The sequence below is a fragment of the Ziziphus jujuba genome, chromosome 10 (genome assembly GCF_031755915.1).
Source record: "Ziziphus jujuba cultivar Dongzao chromosome 10, ASM3175591v1".
NCBI classification, from domain to species: Eukaryota; Viridiplantae; Streptophyta; class Magnoliopsida; order Rosales; family Rhamnaceae; genus Ziziphus; species Ziziphus jujuba.
Window position 1 is genome coordinate 28,439,355 of NC_083388.1, and position 21,550 is coordinate 28,460,904.

At 32.9% G+C, this 21,550-nt stretch overlaps 4 protein-coding genes and 1 long non-coding RNA gene across 5 annotated transcripts; all 5 read right to left on the bottom strand.

The window, feature by feature from the left end:
* Positions 1 to 1,784: 1,784 nt before the first annotated feature.
* On the bottom strand, positions 1,785 to 4,311 carry LOC107412633 (uncharacterized). The gene is made up of 2 exons (XM_016020448.4): positions 3,938 to 4,311; positions 1,785 to 2,550 (listed from the first exon to the last, which is right to left on the bottom strand). Exon 2 carries the CDS (start codon positions 2,503 to 2,505, stop codon positions 2,092 to 2,094), a length of 414 nt encoding a protein of 137 aa, XP_015875934.1. The 5' UTR covers positions 2,506 to 2,550; positions 3,938 to 4,311; the 3' UTR covers positions 1,785 to 2,091.
* A 4,072-nt stretch (positions 4,312 to 8,383) lies between these two features.
* On the bottom strand, positions 8,384 to 8,926 carry LOC107412666 (pentatricopeptide repeat-containing protein At3g49170, chloroplastic-like). Its single transcript, XM_016020482.4, has one exon. The coding sequence runs from the start codon at positions 8,924 to 8,926 to the stop codon at positions 8,384 to 8,386; it is 543 nt and encodes a 180-aa protein (XP_015875968.3).
* Positions 8,927 to 9,956: 1,030 nt separating this feature from the next.
* LOC107412641 (G-type lectin S-receptor-like serine/threonine-protein kinase LECRK2) lies at positions 9,957 to 12,757 on the bottom strand. Its single transcript, XM_025070920.3, has one exon. It carries the CDS (start codon positions 12,586 to 12,588, stop codon positions 10,198 to 10,200), a length of 2,391 nt encoding a protein of 796 aa, XP_024926688.3. The 5' UTR covers positions 12,589 to 12,757; the 3' UTR covers positions 9,957 to 10,197.
* Positions 12,758 to 12,984: 227 nt separating this feature from the next.
* LOC107412665 (G-type lectin S-receptor-like serine/threonine-protein kinase LECRK3) lies at positions 12,985 to 16,072 on the bottom strand. Its single transcript, XM_060811951.1, has one exon. It carries the CDS (start codon positions 15,643 to 15,645, stop codon positions 13,231 to 13,233), a length of 2,415 nt encoding a protein of 804 aa, XP_060667934.1. The 5' UTR covers positions 15,646 to 16,072; the 3' UTR covers positions 12,985 to 13,230.
* Positions 16,073 to 17,153: 1,081 nt separating this feature from the next.
* LOC107412667 (uncharacterized) lies at positions 17,154 to 20,867 on the bottom strand. The gene is made up of 4 exons (XR_001580976.4): positions 20,664 to 20,867; positions 18,447 to 18,653; positions 18,067 to 18,144; positions 17,154 to 17,399 (listed from the first exon to the last, which is right to left on the bottom strand). It is a non-coding gene; the product is annotated as an uncharacterized LOC107412667 (long non-coding RNA).
* Positions 20,868 to 21,550: the final 683 nt, after the last annotated feature.

The window sequence follows — 21,550 nt, forward strand, 5'->3', positions numbered from 1 at the left end:
GATACCGTTGTGTGTAGCTTTCTTTTTAACTTTTCTGTAACAAATTGCATACTGTACCAGTCTCTCCTCCTATTTAATCTTTATATATTCTTCTGCCACCCATCAAACCATGTACCAGCCTAGCCATGGAAAGAAAAACGTTGCTTCAATATTGAGTTGTTTGGTCACATTTCCATGTTCCGCTGGAGCATAAAATATCTAAAACATCAAAATAAAGTAAATGATATTTTCTCTTTTCTTTTTCTAGATCCTAATAAATTTCTTACTGGTGAATCGAAATGAGCTTGTTATGAAAATAGTAAAAGAAATAATCTTTGAAGACAGCTTTATACCAGTTAACCAATCAGATGCTAATTTCATCCAAGATCTGAATCCATTATTGAATCAGTACAATGAAGAAAGAGATCAGGTTCAGTTTACCATTGGTTACGATAATATCAACATCATTTCAATGAAAATAAATATAACCTTTACAAATGCTTCCAACCATAAATTCTGAATTTTATTACCAAAAAAAAACCATAAATTCTGAATCTGCTGTACAATGTAAAAGCTTTTTTGGTAATTCTGTACAACGCAAAAGCTAGAAAAGCCATGAGAAATTCAAATGATGATGCGTAAAGAAGAAAAAGAAAAAAAAAAAAAAGTACAAATAACCAAAAAGTCAAAATTCTATACATCGATTTGACTGCAAATTCAAGCATTGACAAGCCACAATAATATCTGAAAAAGCTCTCTCTGCCATTGCAGGCTCATTGAAAGGCTTGCCAAGAAGCAAAACGTCCAAAAGCTTTAGAAAGTTCTTACACTAACTGGTTAAAGGAAACCCACAGCTAAGTCCACTCATGTATAAAATCCAGAATCTTCAAATTTAGGAAACTTCAGTCTACAATAATATTGGTTCAACTTCATGTTCTTTTCCCACCAAAAAGCAGGTTTGTATCAAACAAATATGCTCAAGTCTTATACCATAAAAGCCTTCCAAGCACCTTAAGCTTCATCCAACAATTTTCTCCACTCAAAATTTCACTGATACAGAGTCCTCACATGCTCTTGTCGTCTAATAAAGTTTTCCTATCTTAAATTATAAACATGGCGTAAAAAGCTTTCAACTATGGAAAAACTTCATTGACTACCATAAATTCATTGACTACCATAAATGATGTATAAGCAGAATTCATTAGCAACCAAAAATAACTATTAGTTCCGCTTACTCCAAAAGCAAAGCTTAAACTATTTCATAGAGCTAACTCGGCAGTCTCATAGATCTAGTATAAATCTACAGGTTGTGTGTGTATGTGCATACAGGAAGCAGGCTACATGGAAAAGAAAGAATGTCAATTATGCAAATACAAATAACCAACATTTAAGCATTAAAGTAAAGTCATAAATCTAGTATAAATCTATAAGGTGTGTGTGCATGTCCATAAAGCAAGCAGGCTACATGGAAAAGAAAGAATGTCAATTATGCAAACACATATAACCAACATTTTAAGCAGAAAAGTAAACGAACTATGATATCACAAGTTTAACATTTAAGCAGAAAAGTACATGCTATGAACTACAATGTAACAAATTTAAGCAGGAGAACAGACGAAACATGGTTCAAAAACTTAATTAATTAGATAAGGAGATTAATTCTCTTTTACCCATGCATGATTAACACAATCAAGGGCAAGAAAGATGTGGTCAAGAATGTTAAGCAGCACTGAACAAAATACAAATTATCGAAATATTATCTCATCTGAACCTAGATGTACTCAACCAAAACAGAGATTACTGTATGAGAAACAAAGTGCTCTTAATTATGTCTTGCAACTTATACAATACGAAAAAAAACTAGTCAGAATTAAAGATATGGAAAACTACAGCCAGCAGAATGAATTCGGAATTTCACAATTAAAATAAAAAAAGGAATCAATGGTAAGGAATTACCAAAAAGATAATAGGAATAATAAACCCCCAAAACACAAAAACACAAAAATTTCAAAAGAGAAGACAAAAGAAAAAAAGATTTGAACTAGAGATTTACTAGTCCTCACTTCCTATGGCAATGTGAAATGGAAGATGCCATTCCAGGAAATTGCAATCTCACTTGCACTCAACACCAGCTTCAGCAGCTCGACGTGGCTTACTTTTTCGCCTGCTTCCATTATGTCGGAATCCATTAGACTTAGTTGAGTCATCAGTACTTGATCGTGTACCAACACCATTTTCCTCATTAACTGAATCTGACTTCTCTTTTACCTGAGAGTATCGCTTCCTCTTTTTTCCATTTTCGGCGGCAGGGGGACTTTTCATCTCTTTCGTTGAGATACCAGCTTTAGCATTCTCACTGTCATCCTCTTCTATCTTTTCATTTTCTTCTTCATCCATCTCATCCTTCAATGGTTTCTGAGGCCTTCCCCTTCTTTTCTGTGTCGGTATTTTTTCTTCCTCACCACTTCCAGGATCATCATGATTGGTGACAGTTAACCTCTTTCCCTTTCCTCTACCTCTACCCATAATCTTAGAACTCCACAAAAGAAAAACTCATGCAGAAGAATATTTCTGCCAAAAAAAAAAAAAAAAAACAAATACAAAGGTGTAACTCATTCCGATAAAAAGTGTTAGTTTTTTTTTTTTTTTTTTTTTTTTCACTTCCAGTAAAACTAGTAAAACTGAGTGGGAATAAACAACTTGTATACAAAAAAATTATGGACACACATGCAGGCTTTTGGGCATCCTGAAAGGCATATTCATCTGATCATCTTTTACTAAGCAAGCAAATCAACAAATACTTACATAATAAAGTAAAATAAAAAAGAGCCAACAATTCAAGATCTTGGGATGTAGAATTGAATAGAAAAACAAAATGAGCACAAGCAGAATCCACTACTTCCTACAAACAATGGCTTAATGGATATACAGACATCTCCTTGACCGGTTAAAGCTGTATTATCTGGAATTTCCAGTAAATTAATTTCCACATGAACGATTTTTAGTAACTCAAAATATGGTCATGTTTCAATATTTTTCCCTTATCCATCTTGATTGAGGAAATTGTTTTTATGTGCTAAACTACTAATTGACTTTCATTAGACATAAATACCGGAGCCTTAGAAACATACATAAATCATATTTAACCTCAGTTTGTTTGTCCATATGAACATAAAAGATGACATAATTTTAGACACTTTTTATGCCTACATACACTTCCAAAAATCATTACATCCTGAATTAATTATAGTTCGATGGATTTTTAGGCTCAGTGGTTGGAAGGATTTAGTTTCTGAAGCTATGGAGCTAAGTAAAAAGTTGAGTATTTGTTACTTTTTTCCTTCTGTCCCTTTAAATCTATATAACAGACAAAATAAGTTAAAAATGAAATCTACATATGAAAACCAATCAATAAAGTTCAACAAAGGATGATAGAATTTATCTACTTTCACAAAATATTTGGCTACATGTTTGAAACAGAATTCATGGTTTTCATTACAAAGGAACGAAATTTATGCGAGTTCACACTCAATAGTTGAAAGCGAGAAAGGATAAATAATGGAGCGAACTGAAATCGATAAGAAAAATGACATCACCACAAAGATTTAAATCAGGGGAATAGGGAAAATGAAGATAAGAAATGCTTGTATCTGGAAAATCAAATCAGTAACACGAAAAGGATGAACTTTCCGAAGAACAAAGACTTTCCAAAAGGCGACACAGGCAAGATCAATTACAAAGCTTAAACATCAGATGAAAGTAATGTATGAACTGGATAGAACTCAAACTGACCAACAAAATCTTTACCGTGACCCTCAACCCCTCAACCCACCATATCAAAATAGGAAGCAACACATGGGGCAGAAAAGAAAATGTTCCAATCCCACAGATTTTTTTTAACCAAAAAAAAAAATACATATATATATATATATATATGATAGAGAGAAATGGTACTTACCTGATACGAAATAAAGCCGATATGCATCTTGACCACGAAACCCATTACTCTGAATCTGCTAAGGAACTCATAGAAAACTCAGAAAAGACCAATACCCATATGGGATTTTTCTCAGTCAGTTGATTTATACCATGAAGCTGAAAAAAAAACGGAAGACTTTGTAAGTGGCAAAATCTATGATCTGAACAGGAAATACTGTGTATCCAGATCAAGAGAGACCACTTTAAGATTTTGATAGATTAAGGAATAGCATATGAGGTAGAACAAAGTGTGGCGCCCAACAAACTGGCCAAAGGAAAACAAAGAGAGCGCAAGAGAGAGAGAGAGAGAGAGAGAGAGAGAGATAGCAATGAAGCGTGAAGAGATATTTGTTGATAGGCTCTGTAGTCTGCGACTCTGTAAACTGTGGTGTGTTCGTAAGAAACTCAAGAAAACAAGGGCATTTTGGTAACTATGAAAAGGGTTGAGAAGTGAGATATGGTTTTAGCTAATTTGACTATCTTGAGTTGTAGTTAAATCAAGTTCACATTATAGTGTACTCTACATCTGCCTCTTACTAGTATAACTATATTTAAGCCAAAATAATAATACTAATAATTTTTTTTTTTTTGCTTGAAATAATAATACTAATAATTAGTATACCTATATAATTTCCGCCACATTCCCCAAGGTTCGTGAAACTTGGGGGTTAAAAAAATAACACAAAAAGTAACAATATATATTCTATATATAATTATACCCACCTTGAAAAAGAACAATGAAGATCATTAAAAAAAGTACAATGAAATTCTAATCCACTTGATTAAAAAAAAAAAAAATGTCATCCACTTTGTCTTAAAATTCACTTCAAAAAACTGGAGATTTTTAGGAATGTGAATTATAAGCTATATATTAATAGATTTGCTATAAAGTGTTATATACTAATTATAATCTATATATTAATAGATTTGCTATAAAATGTTATATACTTTTTTTCTTCTAATATAGACATTTGACGTTTGATAATATATTTGTGGAAAATCTATATAAAAGAATATATTATCTGATGTTCAACGTTTAGGTTGTAGAATGTGATAAACACAATATGTTTTATAGTAAAATCTTATATATTACTATGTATAATATATATATATATATATATTGATATTTCAAAATGATGTATGCTATTTGGGGATTATTTCCTTCATTGATTGAGATGGAATAGAATAGTGTGTTTGAAGCGGCTGAAGTTTGAAATTCATTTTGATGATATAAATGTGGTATTGGTTCAAATAGATACGATAAGAACGAAATTCAAAAACATTGCACGCTAAAAGTGGAGTCAACACGTGAAGTATTACCTATTGGAAATTATAATGAAAAACTTTCATCTATGAACATTTTCCCAAATGAAATTTTTGTAATGAGTTTGTTATTTGTTACGGAATAAATTTTAATTAAAATATTTAATTTTATTAATTTTTATATTAAAAATTTAAAATGAATTTTATAATGATAACTATTTAAATTATTATATAACATATAAATTTTATCAATATTTTTTAACCCATATGAAATTAATGGAAGATTGGAAATTCAGTTCGCACATATTTTATTTTATGTCCTCGTCAAATCTTTATTACATAAAGTTAAAGGGTAATAAAAGTGAAATGCTAGCATTGTTCCATTTTTCGGTTAATCAGCGAGGCTTATTTTACTATAGTTGGATTAAATATTGAACCAAAAGACAAAAAGAGAGAGAGAGCGAGAGAGAGAGAGAGGTAAAAATTTTAAAATTAGTAGCAAAAAATAGAAAAAAGTAATTGTTAACCATGTAAAAGAAAAGAAATAAGGCTACTTGGTTGGTTTGGGAAAGAGAGAGTGAGAAGGGACTCTGTAACCAACCTTATCTACTCAACTAAAAATTTCACCTAGGATTAGAAATGTCCATAATTTGTGCCCTCTGTTTTCCTCCTTTTTCTACAGTTAGTAAGTTACCTATTACTTTGGGCTTGAAACATTTGAAAATTAAGCTGACGTAATTTTCTATTTGTATTTGACACATTTTAAAGGTTTAAATTGTTACATTATAGATGATCAAAAGAGAAAAAAAAAAAAAAAATTTGTTACATTATAGATCAGAGCTTCTTATTTATTAGCAGTACTTAATCAAGGTTTTATATTTCTTTCTTTTTCCCTAATCGTTATTCCCCCTATTCTCTTTTGAGATACAACTTTGTTTTTTGTTTTTTTGTTTTCTTTTTTGTTGCTTTTGAGATACCATTTTTTTTTCCTTTTTCGATTAAAGTGAAATAGAATATGAACAACAACTAGTAGTTTTTGGCAACAGATTTAGAATTAATGACGACGAATTGCACGCAGGTAAAGCCCAATGGGAAAGAAAATGTTTCATATCCAATGAATTGCTAAGCCATTTTTATTTTACCTAATTAATAATTAACTTAATGAGATGAAAATGAAAATGGTAGGGGGGGAAGAAAAAAAAAAACCTACTTAATAAGACAGCTTAAATGGATGACAGCCACCTGCGACTATGAAAGTGGTTTAGTCCACAAATTTTGTATGGATACAGACATTTGCGTGTATTAAAAAAAATAATATTTTATCTCCTTATGATATTTTCCATGAAAGTTCAAGTAAAAAGCTTTTTGACTTTCTTGCTAACCCTATTGTTTTCTGAACCGATGTGCGTCTCATGGAAAATTATTTCAAAAAATAAAAATAAAAATCTCATGGGAAATAAGTGCAAAACGTGTGAAAAAATTATTCAAATGAAGTTTTCTCTTTAATTTGGAAGTTCGACAATGATTAAACCTGGAAAAGTTTAAACAAATAAAAAATATAAATATTAAAAAAATAAAATTAGAATCATTATAATCCCTAAATTACGGCCCAATATGTGAATGAAATTAAAGAGAGGTGGTCCTTTTAAAAACCAGTTCCACATGCCCACTATTTTCTTTACAAAATGATATGTGGTTTTAGTAAAATCTAATAAAAACTGTACATACGTAATCCCATAATTTTTTTGGCAGCATTTGGTGCATGTGGATCTTAGCAGAATACATATTAAACGCATACTGTGGTCCTTGAAGACTTTAGAACATGGACAACAACCACAGAGCAGGCAGGATGTGGTCTTTGTGGGGGTAATATATTTGATTGATTCTGAATATATACTACTAATGGAAGGAAAATTCATCTAAGCAATACAACCAATGCTAAAAAGAAAAGCAAAAGGAAAAGGAAAAAGTAGGCCATAAAGGGGTGAATTTTAGACTTTTTAGTTCTTGGTTATGACCCTTTGCTCTCTAGTTTTTTCAAGTTGCTTAACCCGTAAAGCATTCTAACAAGTAAAGGTGATAAGGCTTTTAAAGTTGATGTTTACAAATGTTTAATATGGTCAAAATATGTTTTGGAAGTCCAAATTTTTCGAAATGTTCAAAATTTCCCTAAATCTTTGTTACAAACCATCTTTATTAAATCATATTGAGATTTGGAGTTTAGCTAGTTGAAAGTAAAATAGTTTAAATGTTTTATTGAATTAGAACAAGGTTATTAGACTCTATTTATATTCGTAAAAACATGTTTGTAAATCCAAATTTCCCAAAATGTTTATGATTTTACAAAAGCTTTGTTTTAAACATTTTGGTGATATCGTTTACAGATTTGGAACATTAAACTTAATGATATCATTTAGAGATTTGGAACTTTGAGCTTCAAAATAAGGTATTATAGAGGTTTAGTAAGTAAGGTGATTGGACTCTTGAAGTTAATGTTTAGAAAGATTTAGTATTGTCAAAAAATTGTTTATTAAGTTCAAATTTCTCTAAATCTTTATCATTTCCCAGAATCTTTGTTCTAAACCATTTTATGGAATTATTTTAAGATTTGGAGCTTTAAAGTTGAAAATAAAGTATTCCAATAGTCTAAGTAATGTAAACATTTGTAAAAATGGATGAAATGAAGCCAATTCAGTATAAATGTAAAGACACAACACTTTCTCCGGTTTGGTTATTAGTGACAAGATACCTGGACTACTTTGAGTACCATTGAAAATTCCTCTATGACTATGTGAAGGCTTTATAAGTTTACACAAAATCAATAAATCTATTGGATGAAACACATATAGTTTGTAAAGAAATGTACAAAGATTAGTGGAATTTGGTAAGTTCAGCTGGTAACGACCTGCGTAGAGACTTGAGTTATTTTCATTTTATATTGTCAATGATATGATATTTAAACTTTCACAAGTGCTTACAACAGGAAGATTAAAGGATGTAAATAGGCAGATATATGATGAAAAACACGAAATAGAGAACCAATGGAGGTAGCTCAAGGACTTCATGTGCAAATTCAGTTTCATGAAGGGTATTAGGAGTGAACTTTATTTGAAATTTAATGTCTTCAATGGATAAATTAGAATTTACAGAGCCGATTATATCTTTATCCGAGAACATTAACTCTCCTACCACTATCCAGTCTGTTGCCTACTATTTCTTCATTCACTCCGATATATTCATCCATTTTTTCAAGCGAACTAAATCCATATTCTTTATGGATCTTTTTCTCCTTCATTAGCTTTCTAACATTCTCAACCTCTTTCCATTCTCCATGAGCAGCATGAATATTAGAAAGTGTTACCAAACCTCCAGGTCTCTTCAGATCCATTCTCTTAATATCTTCATGCATCATTTCAGCAAGATCCCTTCTTCCATGGACTTTACATCCATTAAAGAAAGCTCCAATAATGGATTCTGTGATTTCAAATGGCATATTCTTCACCTCTTCATAAGCTTCTACCATCTTCCCTGAACGGCACAAAAGATCGATGACACAAGCATAGTGTTCTTTACTAGCCTTTATTCCATAACATTGTTCCATAGACCTGAAAATCTTTAATCCTCTCTCTACCTCACCGCTATGGCTGCATGCAGAAAGAATACAAATCAAAGTCACTTCGTTAGGCAGCACTCCTTCTTCCTGCATTATCTTGAATAGATGCAATGAGGAATCGACCATACCATGCTTACCGTAGCATCCAATTATTGCATTCCCCTATTCGTTCAAGCTTATAAATAATCTTAACCCCCGTGCAATATGTGACATGAAATGGAATAGAATAGAGGAGAGTTAGAGAAGAAGTTCTAATTTGTATCCTTTTGAATTTTTTTTTAGATTTGTATATGGGTTTTCAATATGGTAAAGAAAAATCAATTTTAAATTTGTCAGAAAAACTCAAATATGCAACATTTAAAACTTCTATAGTTTATTAGATTTTAAAAGACAAACGCAACTAAATTTACTAGCATTAATTATAAAAAAATCTAATTTAAAAATACTGTGTGAAACATAGACTTAGAACCTAAAATTTCAAATCCATTGTTCTAACATATTTTCAAATTAATAATTTTATTAATATATTTGTTTATTATGTATTTTGTCCGGATTATATTCTTGTAAAGCTTTATATATTTGTAATTGATTTATGCACTTACCCATACTTTATTTTTTGTATTATTATATTTTTATACAAATTTTCTAACGTAAACAAATTCTCCATAGACTTTTACTTGTTGCAAAACTAGTCAACATCAATCTTTTTTTCTTTTTACTTTTCTACATATACGTGCACTGAACGGCGTGTTCTGAATTTGACCAGCACCACTGGAATTTACAAGAAGTGCTAAATAGAAATAAAATTAAATTAAAAAAAAAAAGCCAAAATGCATTTCGGTATCATCAGTTGTCATATATTTTCACTTAAGGGTTGCACAAAATTTTCATTTTTTGGTTATATAAATTATACATATCAACCTTAAATTTTATTTTTTGTTTTTCTACACTATAAACTGGACTATATCAATCCAAGAAGGTTCGCTCTCATCATCGAAACTGCCTTACTGTGCTAAAAGCATTCTTTAAAGCTTATTAACTATTGATCTATTGCCGGTCAATATAAAGACAAAAAGAAAAAAAATATTGTATCAAATTTCTTGCCGGGATCATCAAACCCCACTAAAAACAACTACAAGAGATCGAGTTATATTTCTATTTTCTAACCATTACATAACTTTGATCAGGAAAAAACAAGAAAACAAAAACAAAACAAGATTAAAAGCAAGACAAGAAAACACCCCCAAAAAAAAAAAAAAAAAGAACATTTTAAACTGCATATGGTATTGAGATTTGTACCCTGCTACATTCGCTAATATTCCTATACTACTGAAATCATGATGAATATGCTAGGTAAAATGATCCTAGAATGAACTAGTAAATGAAGGTAGATCTGGGGGAACCGCTACTTCAATGGTTTCTTCAAGCATCTGGGTAACTTCCTTCATGGTGGGTCTCAATGATGGATCCTCTTGTATACACCATATTGCAACCATCACATATTTCTCCACCCTCTTTATGTCAGCCATAGCTTCCTCATCATTTTCCACCAGAAGTTTCAAATTCCGATCATGGTAACAATCATATGCCCAATCAGAAAGTATCATTTGGTTTTCCTGAGCCTCTGCTTCAAAATTCTTCCTGCAGCATATCAACTCTAACAATACAATACCAAAGCTGTAAACATCCACCTTGGCTGAGACAGGCAGGTTTTTGAACCATTCTGGAGCCACATATCCTCTAGTTCCTCTGATTCCTGTTGTTGTTCGAGTCTGATCCTTCTTCAAAAGTTTGGCTAATCCAAAATCAGAAATTCTTGCTGTGTAAAAGTCATCCAAAAGGATGTTCTGAGGCTTTATATCACAGTGTATGATTTGGATGCTGCACTCTTCATGCAAGTAGAAGAGACCCCTTGCAGTTCCTTGGGCAGTTCTCATTCTCCTGTGCCAGTTTGGCCTTGAAGGTCCAAAAATGAAGTTTGCTAAAGAACCGTTGCTCATGAATTCGTATACAAGTAGTCGGTGTTGGTCTTCGTTACAGAATCCGATCAGTTGGACCAAATTCCTATGGTTTGTGCGCCCAATTGCGATTACTTCTGCTTTGAATTCTCTCTCTCCTTCACTCACCAAGTGGTGCAACTTCTTAACCGCTATTAGATTTCCATCTTCAGAAGGTAGGACCCCTTTATAGACAGTAGCAAAAGCACCATTGCCTAGTTGTTCGTTGAATTTGTTGGTAGCTTTATTCAGCTCCTCATAAGTGAAAACTTGCAAATTTATTCCTGATGCAACTGGGTTTGGTTGGATGGCCTTGGATTTCGGATTTAAGTAGAAAGCAACCAGAAAGGCTGCTAGAAGTAGAAGCAAGTTCATAAACACTGAGCCACTTAAAAGCAATGATCCAATGAGTACCAACACTGAACGATCATTCTTGTCTGGATGACCTGGAGAGCTATCATTTTTTCTTACTTTGATCAGAGCTTTCCCGGAAAGACTGGGGTCCATCATCCCGTTTGCGAAAGGAACCCTCTTCTTCCAACACTCCCTACCTCTGAAAATTGCAACAGCACAGAAGCAGTCACTGAGGCAAGCCTTCTTGCACCATTCCTCATCCACTTCTTTAAAATGTTGGTAATCACCGTAGGGCCAATCCGTTTGTTCCATTGAATAAAATTCAAAGAGATCATCATGATCTTCTCCATCACAACTTTGAGCTTCAAAATTCTGTTTGCATCCTTTCACAGGATCACTCGGATCAATGAAAGTGTAGCCACTTGGGCAGCTGCAAGTCCTTCTCTGGTTCACTCCTATTCTGCAGTAGCTATTGAATCCACAAGCTCCACCTGCTGTGTCCTCACCACTAATGCTAGTGCAAATGTTTGGAGGTATGGAAGGCAATGATTCAGACCTAAATTCGTGCCAACCACTAGAAGTTGGATCCCCTCCCTTTGGGTAGACATATTGCCTGAAAACGCCATCATTTTCAAGAATTGCCCTCTGGTAGAAATCCTTCATTGAACTACTAGTCATTGATAAATATTTAAGTATATTCCCGTTCTTTGCTTGAAGGTAAATAGCGCCTGACTCGTTAAACATCACCTGAAACCCACTGCCCTCCGTTTCGCTCTTCCAATAGGCATAGTTAGGGGCATTCTGTGGGAAATTTCTAGTGTAAAGCACAAGATTTCCATTTGATTCTAGCATAAACAAAAATCTTCCGCTTGAATAATTATCCTCAGAGTAACGTGCAACAAGACTCTTGCCCCTACTCAAAATCTGTTTAGGTAACAACGTGTCTGTCGGTTCATTGAAACTCTGCCATGAGATGGCCGAGATTTGGTCATATAGCACCAGATTTCCTGTGTTGAGTATCTCTCCATAGGAAACTCCAACGCCAAAAGTATCAGTATGCCATATCCGTTTGTCTGTTTGGTCGGTGAGAATAAGCCCGCTGTCGTTGAGCACTACTTTGGATCCTTCTTGGACTAGATTATCTCTATTGGCAGACCAGACAATAGTTTTCTCAGGAATTTTGTTGAGCCAGACAGCAAGTAGGAAGCCATCTGATTTTATACGTTGGAAACCAAAAGCAAACTCACGCGACGGAGATTCCAATGGAACATGTTTGTTGAAGGAGGCAGTGAGAGAAAAGCCTTTTGTGATTCTGTGAGTTTGACAAGTAATGGCGGAACTCTGCGGAAATGGAGAAAAAAGGAGAAGATAGAGCAGATTCCATGGTAATGGTGATGATGCCATCTACCATGGTATGGTACTGAGCCGCGTGAGATTTTTTGTTAGTCTACTATTAATTACGATTGTTAATGAAACAGTTTTTTTTTAAGATAAAGGAAGGTTCACATTCAAAGGGTTGTATCGAATGACGAATATGTTATATGTCAAAGTCTTCAACTGTGTCCGTTTGTGTCAAAGTCTCCTCAGGCACCGTGTTTATTTTCTTGGTTTTTAGTCTTCTTTGCATAGTAGAATGGGATTTTTGACGGTGTTGAATGAACTAACCAAAAATAAATAAATAATTAAATAAATAAAACCATCCACATTGACTTCTTTGTCAAATATATACATATATATATATGTACTTTATTTATTTATTTTCTCAAGATAGATCACCACTCATCATTTAATATATATATATATATATTTTAAAACAGAGAATTTATTGACTCAGTTGAAAAACCATTTAAATCTCATTTTCGTCAACACATATTGACAAGTCTAAAAGAAAAATAACTCCAATTGTGTTATTTTTTAGACAACCCCACAATGAAACAAAATAAGAGTGAAAAATTCTGTTTAAAAAAAAAAAAAAAAACAAAAAAGGAAGTGAAGAAGCCGCTGCTAATTAATGCAATAGCGGTTTTAAACAATTGAACAATGATTTCAGCATATGGAACCAAATAAGAAAGGACTTGGGGGAACCGAGACTTGTACTATTCCTTCAAGCATCAGCATGACTTTCTTCATAGTAGGCCTCAGAGAAGGATCTTCTTGAATGCACCAAAATGCAACCATCAGAAACCTTTCCAAATTCTTCATGTCATTCATAGCCTCCTTGTCATTCCCAACCAAAGCATCTAATGTGCCTTCCCTGTAGCAATCATAAGCCCAATAAGCCAAGATTGCCTTTTCTTCTCCACCCATTTCAAGATCCACACTTCTCCTACAACATATTATCTCCAGCAACAACTCACCAAAGCTATACACATCCACCTTCACTGTAATTGGCATGTTCCTAAACCATTCAGGTGCCACATAACCTTTTGTTCCTCTAATGGCAGTGTTAGTTTGGCTTTGTTCCATCATCAAAAGCTTGGCCAATCCAAAGTCTGAAATCCGAGCATTGTAGAATTCATCAAGAAGTATGTTCTGAGGCTTTATATCACAATGGATGATCTGAGTGCTACACTCTTCGTGCAAATATAATAGTCCTCTTGCAACCCCAAAAGCAATTTGGGTTCTTTGGCTCCAACTCGGTTTCATATCATCAAAAAGAAAGCCTGCTAGTGTGCCATTGCTCATGAACTCATACACCAATAATCTCTGCAGTCCCTCATCACAATATCCAACAAGTCTGACTAGATTCTTGTGATGGATATGGCCGATCACGTTTACTTCAGCTTTGAATTCCTTCTCGCTGTCACGAAAATTTCTATCAAGTTTCTTCACTGCAACAGGTTCATAAGTATCCTTCAACACCCCTTTGTAGACAATCCCAAAAGAACCCCTTCCAAGTTCTTCCTTGAATACTTCAGTTGCATCAACAAGATCTTTATAAGAAAAGCACCGCAAATTGAATCGGGAAACGTCCTTGTCTTGTCGAGTGCTAATGGATTTCTCACGGTAAATGAAGAGAAATCCCATACCCATTGCTCCTAAGAGCAGAAAGTTGATGAAAACAGAGAAGCCTAAAAGCACAGAACCTCCAATAATCAAAGCGTTCTGGTTTTTCGTCTGTGAAGATGAAGAAGCAGAGTGTTGATCAGGGACAACATTGGGTTTCCTAATCTTGATGAAAGCCTTGGCTCCAACGTTGTTGTCGACTTTCCCATTTGAGAGAGGTAGCTTCTTCTTCCAACACGTGTTGTTCCTCATAATGACGACCGCGCACATGCAATCATGCAAGCAAGAGTCTTTGCATTTGTCTTCATCGTAAGCCTGCAATGCTTCATAATCAGAGGTCGGCCAATCCACGCCGGTTATCTCTTGGAATACATATAACTCTTCTGGTGAACTCTCTGTATCTAATTGGCAATCTTGTATAAAATCCGGTTTACATCCTCTGTACTCGTCGTTTGCATCAAGCAAAGTAAACCCTCTCGGGCATTCACAAACTGGTCTTTTATCAGCATTTAGCCTACAAATTCTATTAAACCCACAAGCCCCACTACTTTTATATACGAAACTAGCAATGCAGATATCTTCTGGTACAGACCAAAGAGCAGTCCAGCTTTTATTTCCACCACTAGAAGTATTCTTTGAGTGGTAATACTCAGTAAAAACCCCGTCAGAATTTAGGGTCGCTCGGTAATAGTAATCTTTGGTAGATACCAATTTTCCCTCTGTCAGTGTGAATATTTGGTCATTTTGTCTCTGGATGAATATGTTGCCTGAGTCATTGAAGACTAGTCGCTTACCGGGATTCGATATATTGCTAGTCCCACTCTCATAGTAGTGCTCATTGGTATATTCAGAAGGGAGATTTATACTATTAAGCACAAGATTCCCATTGGGTAAAAAACGAAGTTGAAATCTTCCTCGTGAAAAGTTAGTACCTGATTGCCTTGAAGAAATCACATCTCCTATTTCCATGGTTTGAGTAGGCAACAAAGTATCAGAGGGATGCTTGAAGCTCTCCCAGATGTTCTCGGAGTTTTTGTTTTGGAGCACAAAGTTTCCTGTGTCGTTCATAAAAGCAAAATCAACCTGACCGACAATGGGGTCGGTGTTCCATAGCTGTCCTCCCTGAGGATCATTGAGTAGCAGCCCACCATCAGCGGTTAAGGTTAGTTTTGATCCTTTTGAAACAGGGTTGTTTTTGTCTGCGTACCAGACCACCGTTTTATCTGGCAATTTTTCGAACCAAATGCCAAGTAAGAAAAGGTCTTGCTTGTCAAGGAATTGTTGAAATCCGAATGCAAAATCACCAGAAGGTGAAAGCCATGAGGATATTTTTCCGCCTGCCGTGAGAGACTGGCCGAGATTTACTCTGCCACTGTTTTGGGCAACAGAAAGATTAGCAAGCTGGGAGATGATGATGAGGATACAAGGGAGAAAAGAAGCCATTGCGGAAAGCATTTAGTTTAGACTAACATGTGCAGTCATGAGAAAGAAGAATATATAATTTATAGAGCAAAATGAATACGGAATCCCTTTGTTGGGGATTAATATATGTGGCAAAAGATTATAGGACGTTCCTGATAGATGTCATATCATGTACCAAGAATGTCAGAGGCTGCTTTGTGACTGAGAGATAGCTTTCGTGTCAATCTTATGAGACTTAAAACGTGAAAGGTTTCAAAGGAGTACACGGTACACCTGCCAAAGACTTTTGTAACCAAATGAAAAATAATGGGGCATTGAAAATTCCACATCAAAAATCAGAGAGAGTGAAGGCACAGCAATTTCTGCCTTTTCTTGAAAAAAAATGAGCTTGTTTGATGGAAAAAGACGAGACTCTTATTAGTCTGTATTAGACTTGTATTATTACTTAGGATGGCCAACGCATGTGGACCGATATTTATTAGTGTTTAATAGTTTTTTATTAATTTTTTTGTTATGTATAAAATTAAAAATTTGTTAGGTTGATTTATAATGAACATTTAAGATATTAAATGATATTATTAATTTCAAAAAAATTTTATCTAAAAACAAATAACATAAAAAATTAAAATTAATATGTACAAATCTATGTGTATATTAATATTAATATTATTATTATTTTTTGTTAACAAATTTTAGATATTTTTATTTGGAATTTTGACTTTTCTTCTATAATGAATGAGACTGTTGAAATAGGAATAAGCAATCCTATTTGTATTTTTTAATATATATATATAGATATATATAATTTTTTTTTTCAAAAATAGACTGTCAAAACAGAAAAAGAAAGATCAAGTAAAAGACATGGCAGACAAAGTAGATAGGTTTAATGGTAAAACATTCTTACTTATATCTATAAAAATATGATTTGAATTTTATTGCACATGACCATGATATAATAGAATTAAATGTTTAAAAATTGAGTTAAAAATAATAAATATGAGGTGAAAATATTTGTTCATAAAAAAATTTATGTTTACATAGCCAAAATTTTTTTTATATAAAATATCAATTTTTAAAAAATAAATAAAATCAATTCCATAACTGACTTTTTTTAAAAGAAAAGGATTAATTTGTTTTATCAACATAATGAAAATAGCTTTTTTAAATTCAAAATTTAAATATTTGTTCATCACATATTTCAATTTAGAAATAAAAATAAAAAAAATTGTTTGTTACATATTTCAATTTAGAAATAATCTTATTTTACAATTTTAAAATAAATATTAGACTAAAATCAGTTTCATAAAAATTCTTAATATCATAATATCGTCCATTTTATAAAAGAAATAATCTACCACAACAATAAACTTCTCAATGCAAATTTATTTTATTTTTTGTGCGCTGTAAAATATATTAGCAAAATACATACTAATTTAAGAATCCAATATATAACTACACAATCAACTCTACAATTTCCTTTGACAAATAAATTAATTATTAAACTTGAAACTTTCTAATAATATGAGAGAATTCATTGTACGGACACAAAAATAAAATTTATATCTATAGAATGAAATTTTTTTTATTGTACTGCTTCTGTTTTTTGGTCAAGAACATTGTATTTCCTTACCAAACAAAACAACACAGAACATAACACCAATTTTTGGTTTACATCTAGCTTGTTTCATATAAAAAATACTTGCCATGAATTAAAAATATGCATTTTTGATCATGCGATGAACCACCCTCGCTTGTCTCGCTCCTTTGCTTGATCAGCATCTCTCATTCTGTTCAAATAACCAAACATCAAAAAATGGAACATATTAATCTAACAATTGTTGTTAGAGCTTCAACGAAAACAAAAAATCTAATTTCCTATTTTTGAGCCATATTTTGACAAATCTAATTTCAAGAGTTAAATTTAATTAAACTATTTTACAAATCCTTCCACTCATTATCCAAACCCCGATCCTTCAAGCATAATTTTAAATAAAAAGTACAAACTTGCACTACTTCATGAGTAGGGTCAAAAATTCCAAATTTATTTTAGAAATACCTCATCAAAGCACCTCTCTTCATGTAACAGATTTTTGAAATCTAATTAACACTTATAATATTGAAAATAATAATTTATTTAACTTAAAAAATGCAAGTTTCTTTTGTTGAAGGGTCAAAAAAGTCAAGAGAATATTTTAAAATACCAAGAAAAAAAATTTTTTGGTTGATATTAATACCAGCATGCTTTTTGCTTGCTTAATATACAGCACTAAGAAGGAAAAGAAAATGACAATAAAACAGAAAAAAAGGAGGAAAAAATTATACGAGAAAAAAAAAAAAAAAGATACAAAATAAGACATGGTGAATGAACTTCTCACAACAATAGCAACACGTTATGAAATATGTTTCACGCCCAAATAAAAAGATAAATACGAGCATAACCAATGGAGTACTTACCCAGCTGTCTATGCTTAATTCTCCAATAGCCCCTTGGCAAACTTAGCAGGCAGCAGCAACAGATGCAGGGCCTTTCCCCTGTGATAAACAAAATACAATATAAGACTAATGACAGTCTACATGAATGATTACAAGTTCATAGTATTACTTTTCCATTAAAAAAGAATCGTTATTTCAAAAAACGAAACTAAAATGCTCTCACAACCATAAAGATATGGGAGTTTTAAAAAATAGTTGAACTGTCTCTTTTAGATCTAACAGAAATGGTTTCTCATCAAAACTTAGTCCTCCACAAATTAATACTGAAAATCACAGGTTCCAACCAAGAAGAAAGAATCGCAAAGTAGGAAAAATCAATAACTTCGACAGAACAAATATACCTTTTTTTGTACGTTTAATTGAAGAAGTTGCAGAGATTCTTCTTGGTTGATATTTAGAGGACTATGATTGATGCTAAAAGCAATGGTCATCATCTTTTTCTTAGCATTTGGAAGTGATGTTCGGTTGTCCTATTTCGCCAACTCAAATCCCATTTCAAAACCTACCTGTCAATTGTTAGATCCCTTCTATATTCATCTTCTGCTATGCTGAATTTTTGTAGTTGGACAGAAGTAAACTTCAATTATCAGAGAATCAAAATGCTCAAAAAAAAAAAAAATATATATATATATATATATTTATATATATGCACCATTCTATCAAACAAGTGAATAAATAAAATTGCACTTCTCAATAACGTTTTAGGAATGCGGCTATCATCACGATACTCTTCACACATGAAGATCACAAAATCAATCCAATATATATATATATATATATATTATTTTATTTTCAACAAAAAAACAAAAAAGAAAGAAAAGCACAAGCCTCGGAATAACAGCATAGCAATTCCTTCTGTCTCTTCCCCAACAGAAAACAAGTATTCCTTAACATATCAACAAATTCAAAACCATCATATTTTCCAGGATAATATCAATGTCGTAACAAACTTTGCCAAAAAGGAAAAAATAAAATCAAAATCAAAAGGAAGAATACCTATACAAATGTGGTAATGCAATGCCCATTACACTCGTTTTATTAGAACTACTCCTCAAAACGACCAAAAATGGTTGAGCACACCAATCAATTTCAATATATGTGTGTGTGTAGAAGATGAAAGAGAGAGTAATTAAAAAGGACATTGAGGAAACAACAAAAAAAATAAAAATAAATAAAACTAAACCATTGAGAGGACAGAAAAATCCCCAAAAATCAGTCCAAGTATGGCCTTCTGATAGCCATACCCAAAAATCAGAAATTCTAACCACACTGTGAGTACAAGTCTAATTCTGAAAACTCATCATGGTGGCAGGTGGACCAATCTCAGCAGAAGCCATACCTTGTTCAGCCTTCCTTTTGTAACCCGGTCTTATCTCTTTATTTATTTATTTTTTTATTTCCGTAGCCTTCAATAGTTCTACTATCAATACTTTCTTTCTTTCTTTCTTTCTTTCTTCCTTTAACAGACCTCTTTTTCACCAAATCTTTGTGTTTCTTCATTTTATTTTTTTGGGTATTATAACTTTAAAGTAATTTTCCCCCTTTTTTTTTATGGCACTCATGGACGTTTATATATGCTAAGTAATAAATTGAATAATTATTAGCACTTTATTAAAGATTCAATTAGTGGTTAAAGCTATTAATTTGTTATGTTAATTTAGTGGTGAGAGGCACATTACAGTATCCCATGTTTTTAGTATAATTAAATGAGCAAAATAATGCACTCAAAAAAATCAAATGCCCATTCTAACGTTTCTTATTATTATTTTTTTTTCCCCCCAAAATAATATGAAATGTAAACCAGAAAGGAAACAAAGGACAGAGTGATAAAATTATCTATTCCCAGAAATAAAGCATAAAGGAGAGTCCTATCATATACAGACACACACACTCTCTCTCTCTTCGAAAATAGATCAAGTACCCCAAACAGAAGTTGTAAATCATTTAGAACATGTATGAAAACAAAATCATATGATTTCCCGAAAAAATACACGTATATACAGAAATTTTTTTATTTTTTTTTCATTCATCATAGTGGAAACAATCTTAACATCAGCATATAGAATTCCCCTCCCCACAATCATATCATCTAAAAATCAGATCTCGCGGTATAACAGATAGAGACAGACAAACTTTGTAGCTATGAAATTTGAGGAAAAACTAAAAAAAAAAAAAAAAAAAAAAAAGAAAAGGAAAAGGAAGAAGAAAGAAATCCACAAACTTTTTTTCTGGAACTTGTTTAGAAACTGTACAAAGAAGTTGGTGAAAAGTCCACCTGATACAAACCCAGTTTTGTTCCTATAAAACTCTAAAACTCAAACCCCAAAACTCAACAAAAACATGCATCAACTGAAAGAAAAAGTTTCCAGCTTCACAGATCGATCAGAGTTTGAGAAAAACACTAAAAACCCACCAAAAAAAACTGCAAAACAAAACCAAACCCAGAAAAGGCATAAAGCAAATCAGACCATAAAACTAACCCCATAAACGGAATAACTCAGAGAAACCCAGAAAAAAAAAAAAAAAGTAAAAGAATTTTCAATTTTCCATAGGTTTACCTGAAGAAGGAAATTGAGTGATGGGTTTTCTCCCCCAAACCCAGTGTCTCAAAGTAAAGTCAATCCCGGGAGAAGAAAGGCTTTCAGAGAGCGAGCGAGAGACAAAGAGAGTAGGGAGAAGATGACTATCTTCTTGTCTCTTTGCTTGGAAGAGAGAGAGAGAGAGAGAGAGTGAGCTCGTTTTCACGGATAAGACGCACCACATGCAAGAGAGAGAGAGAGAGAGAGAGAGAGCAGTGAATAATGCAAATTCACAAATGATGGGTATTTTGGTAATTTTAGGATGGTCCGAAAATTTGTAACAGTGATGTACATTCCGCTTCGTATTTTAAGAAGAAAAAAAAAGGGCATATTTGTATTTTCAAGCGGGTCCGAAAATTGGAACAGTATTTGGCATTCCGGCTTTTATATGTAGCTATAGATAATACAGAACAATGGCTTGTATTATTATTATTATTATTATTATTCTTATTATTTCTTTACTTATTTTCTGTAAAAATATATTCGGATCCGATTGATATCTAGAAAAAAAAAAAAAAAGAAGAATCAGTATTTACTACTTTGATGAAGTGTTTTATGGATCATGGGCTGTATGTTTGTCAATGGGCGAGAACACACAGTTGGGCTTCGGAGAGGTGGGATGAAGCCCGTTAGTCGATCCGGAATAAAACCCAGGCCTGGCAGTGTGGTAGTTGTTGTTTGTCGATGGTCTGAGTCTCATCTCCTCCATGTTTCAGAGCAAAAGCTGGGATGGTCTTACTGAACTCGGTGGGTGGCTATGGCACTATTTTATACGTGTGTATATATATATATATATATATGTATATTTGCGCCTTTCCAATCCAATCCATGCCGAGATGGTGAGTTGTCTCTACTGTCAGCTCTCT

Excerpts from the sequence above, each read along its gene's own strand:
- LOC107412633 (XM_016020448.4), bottom strand. The coding sequence starts at position 2,505 with ATGGGTAGAGGTAGAGGAAAGGGAAAGAGGTTAACTGTCACCAATCAT.
- LOC107412666 (XM_016020482.4), bottom strand. The coding sequence starts at position 8,926 with ATGCAGGAAGAAGGAGTGCTGCCTAACGAAGTGACTTTGATTTGTATT.
- LOC107412641 (XM_025070920.3), bottom strand. The coding sequence starts at position 12,588 with ATGGCATCATCACCATTACCATGGAATCTGCTCTATCTTCTCCTTTTT.
- LOC107412665 (XM_060811951.1), bottom strand. The coding sequence starts at position 15,645 with ATGCTTTCCGCAATGGCTTCTTTTCTCCCTTGTATCCTCATCATCATC.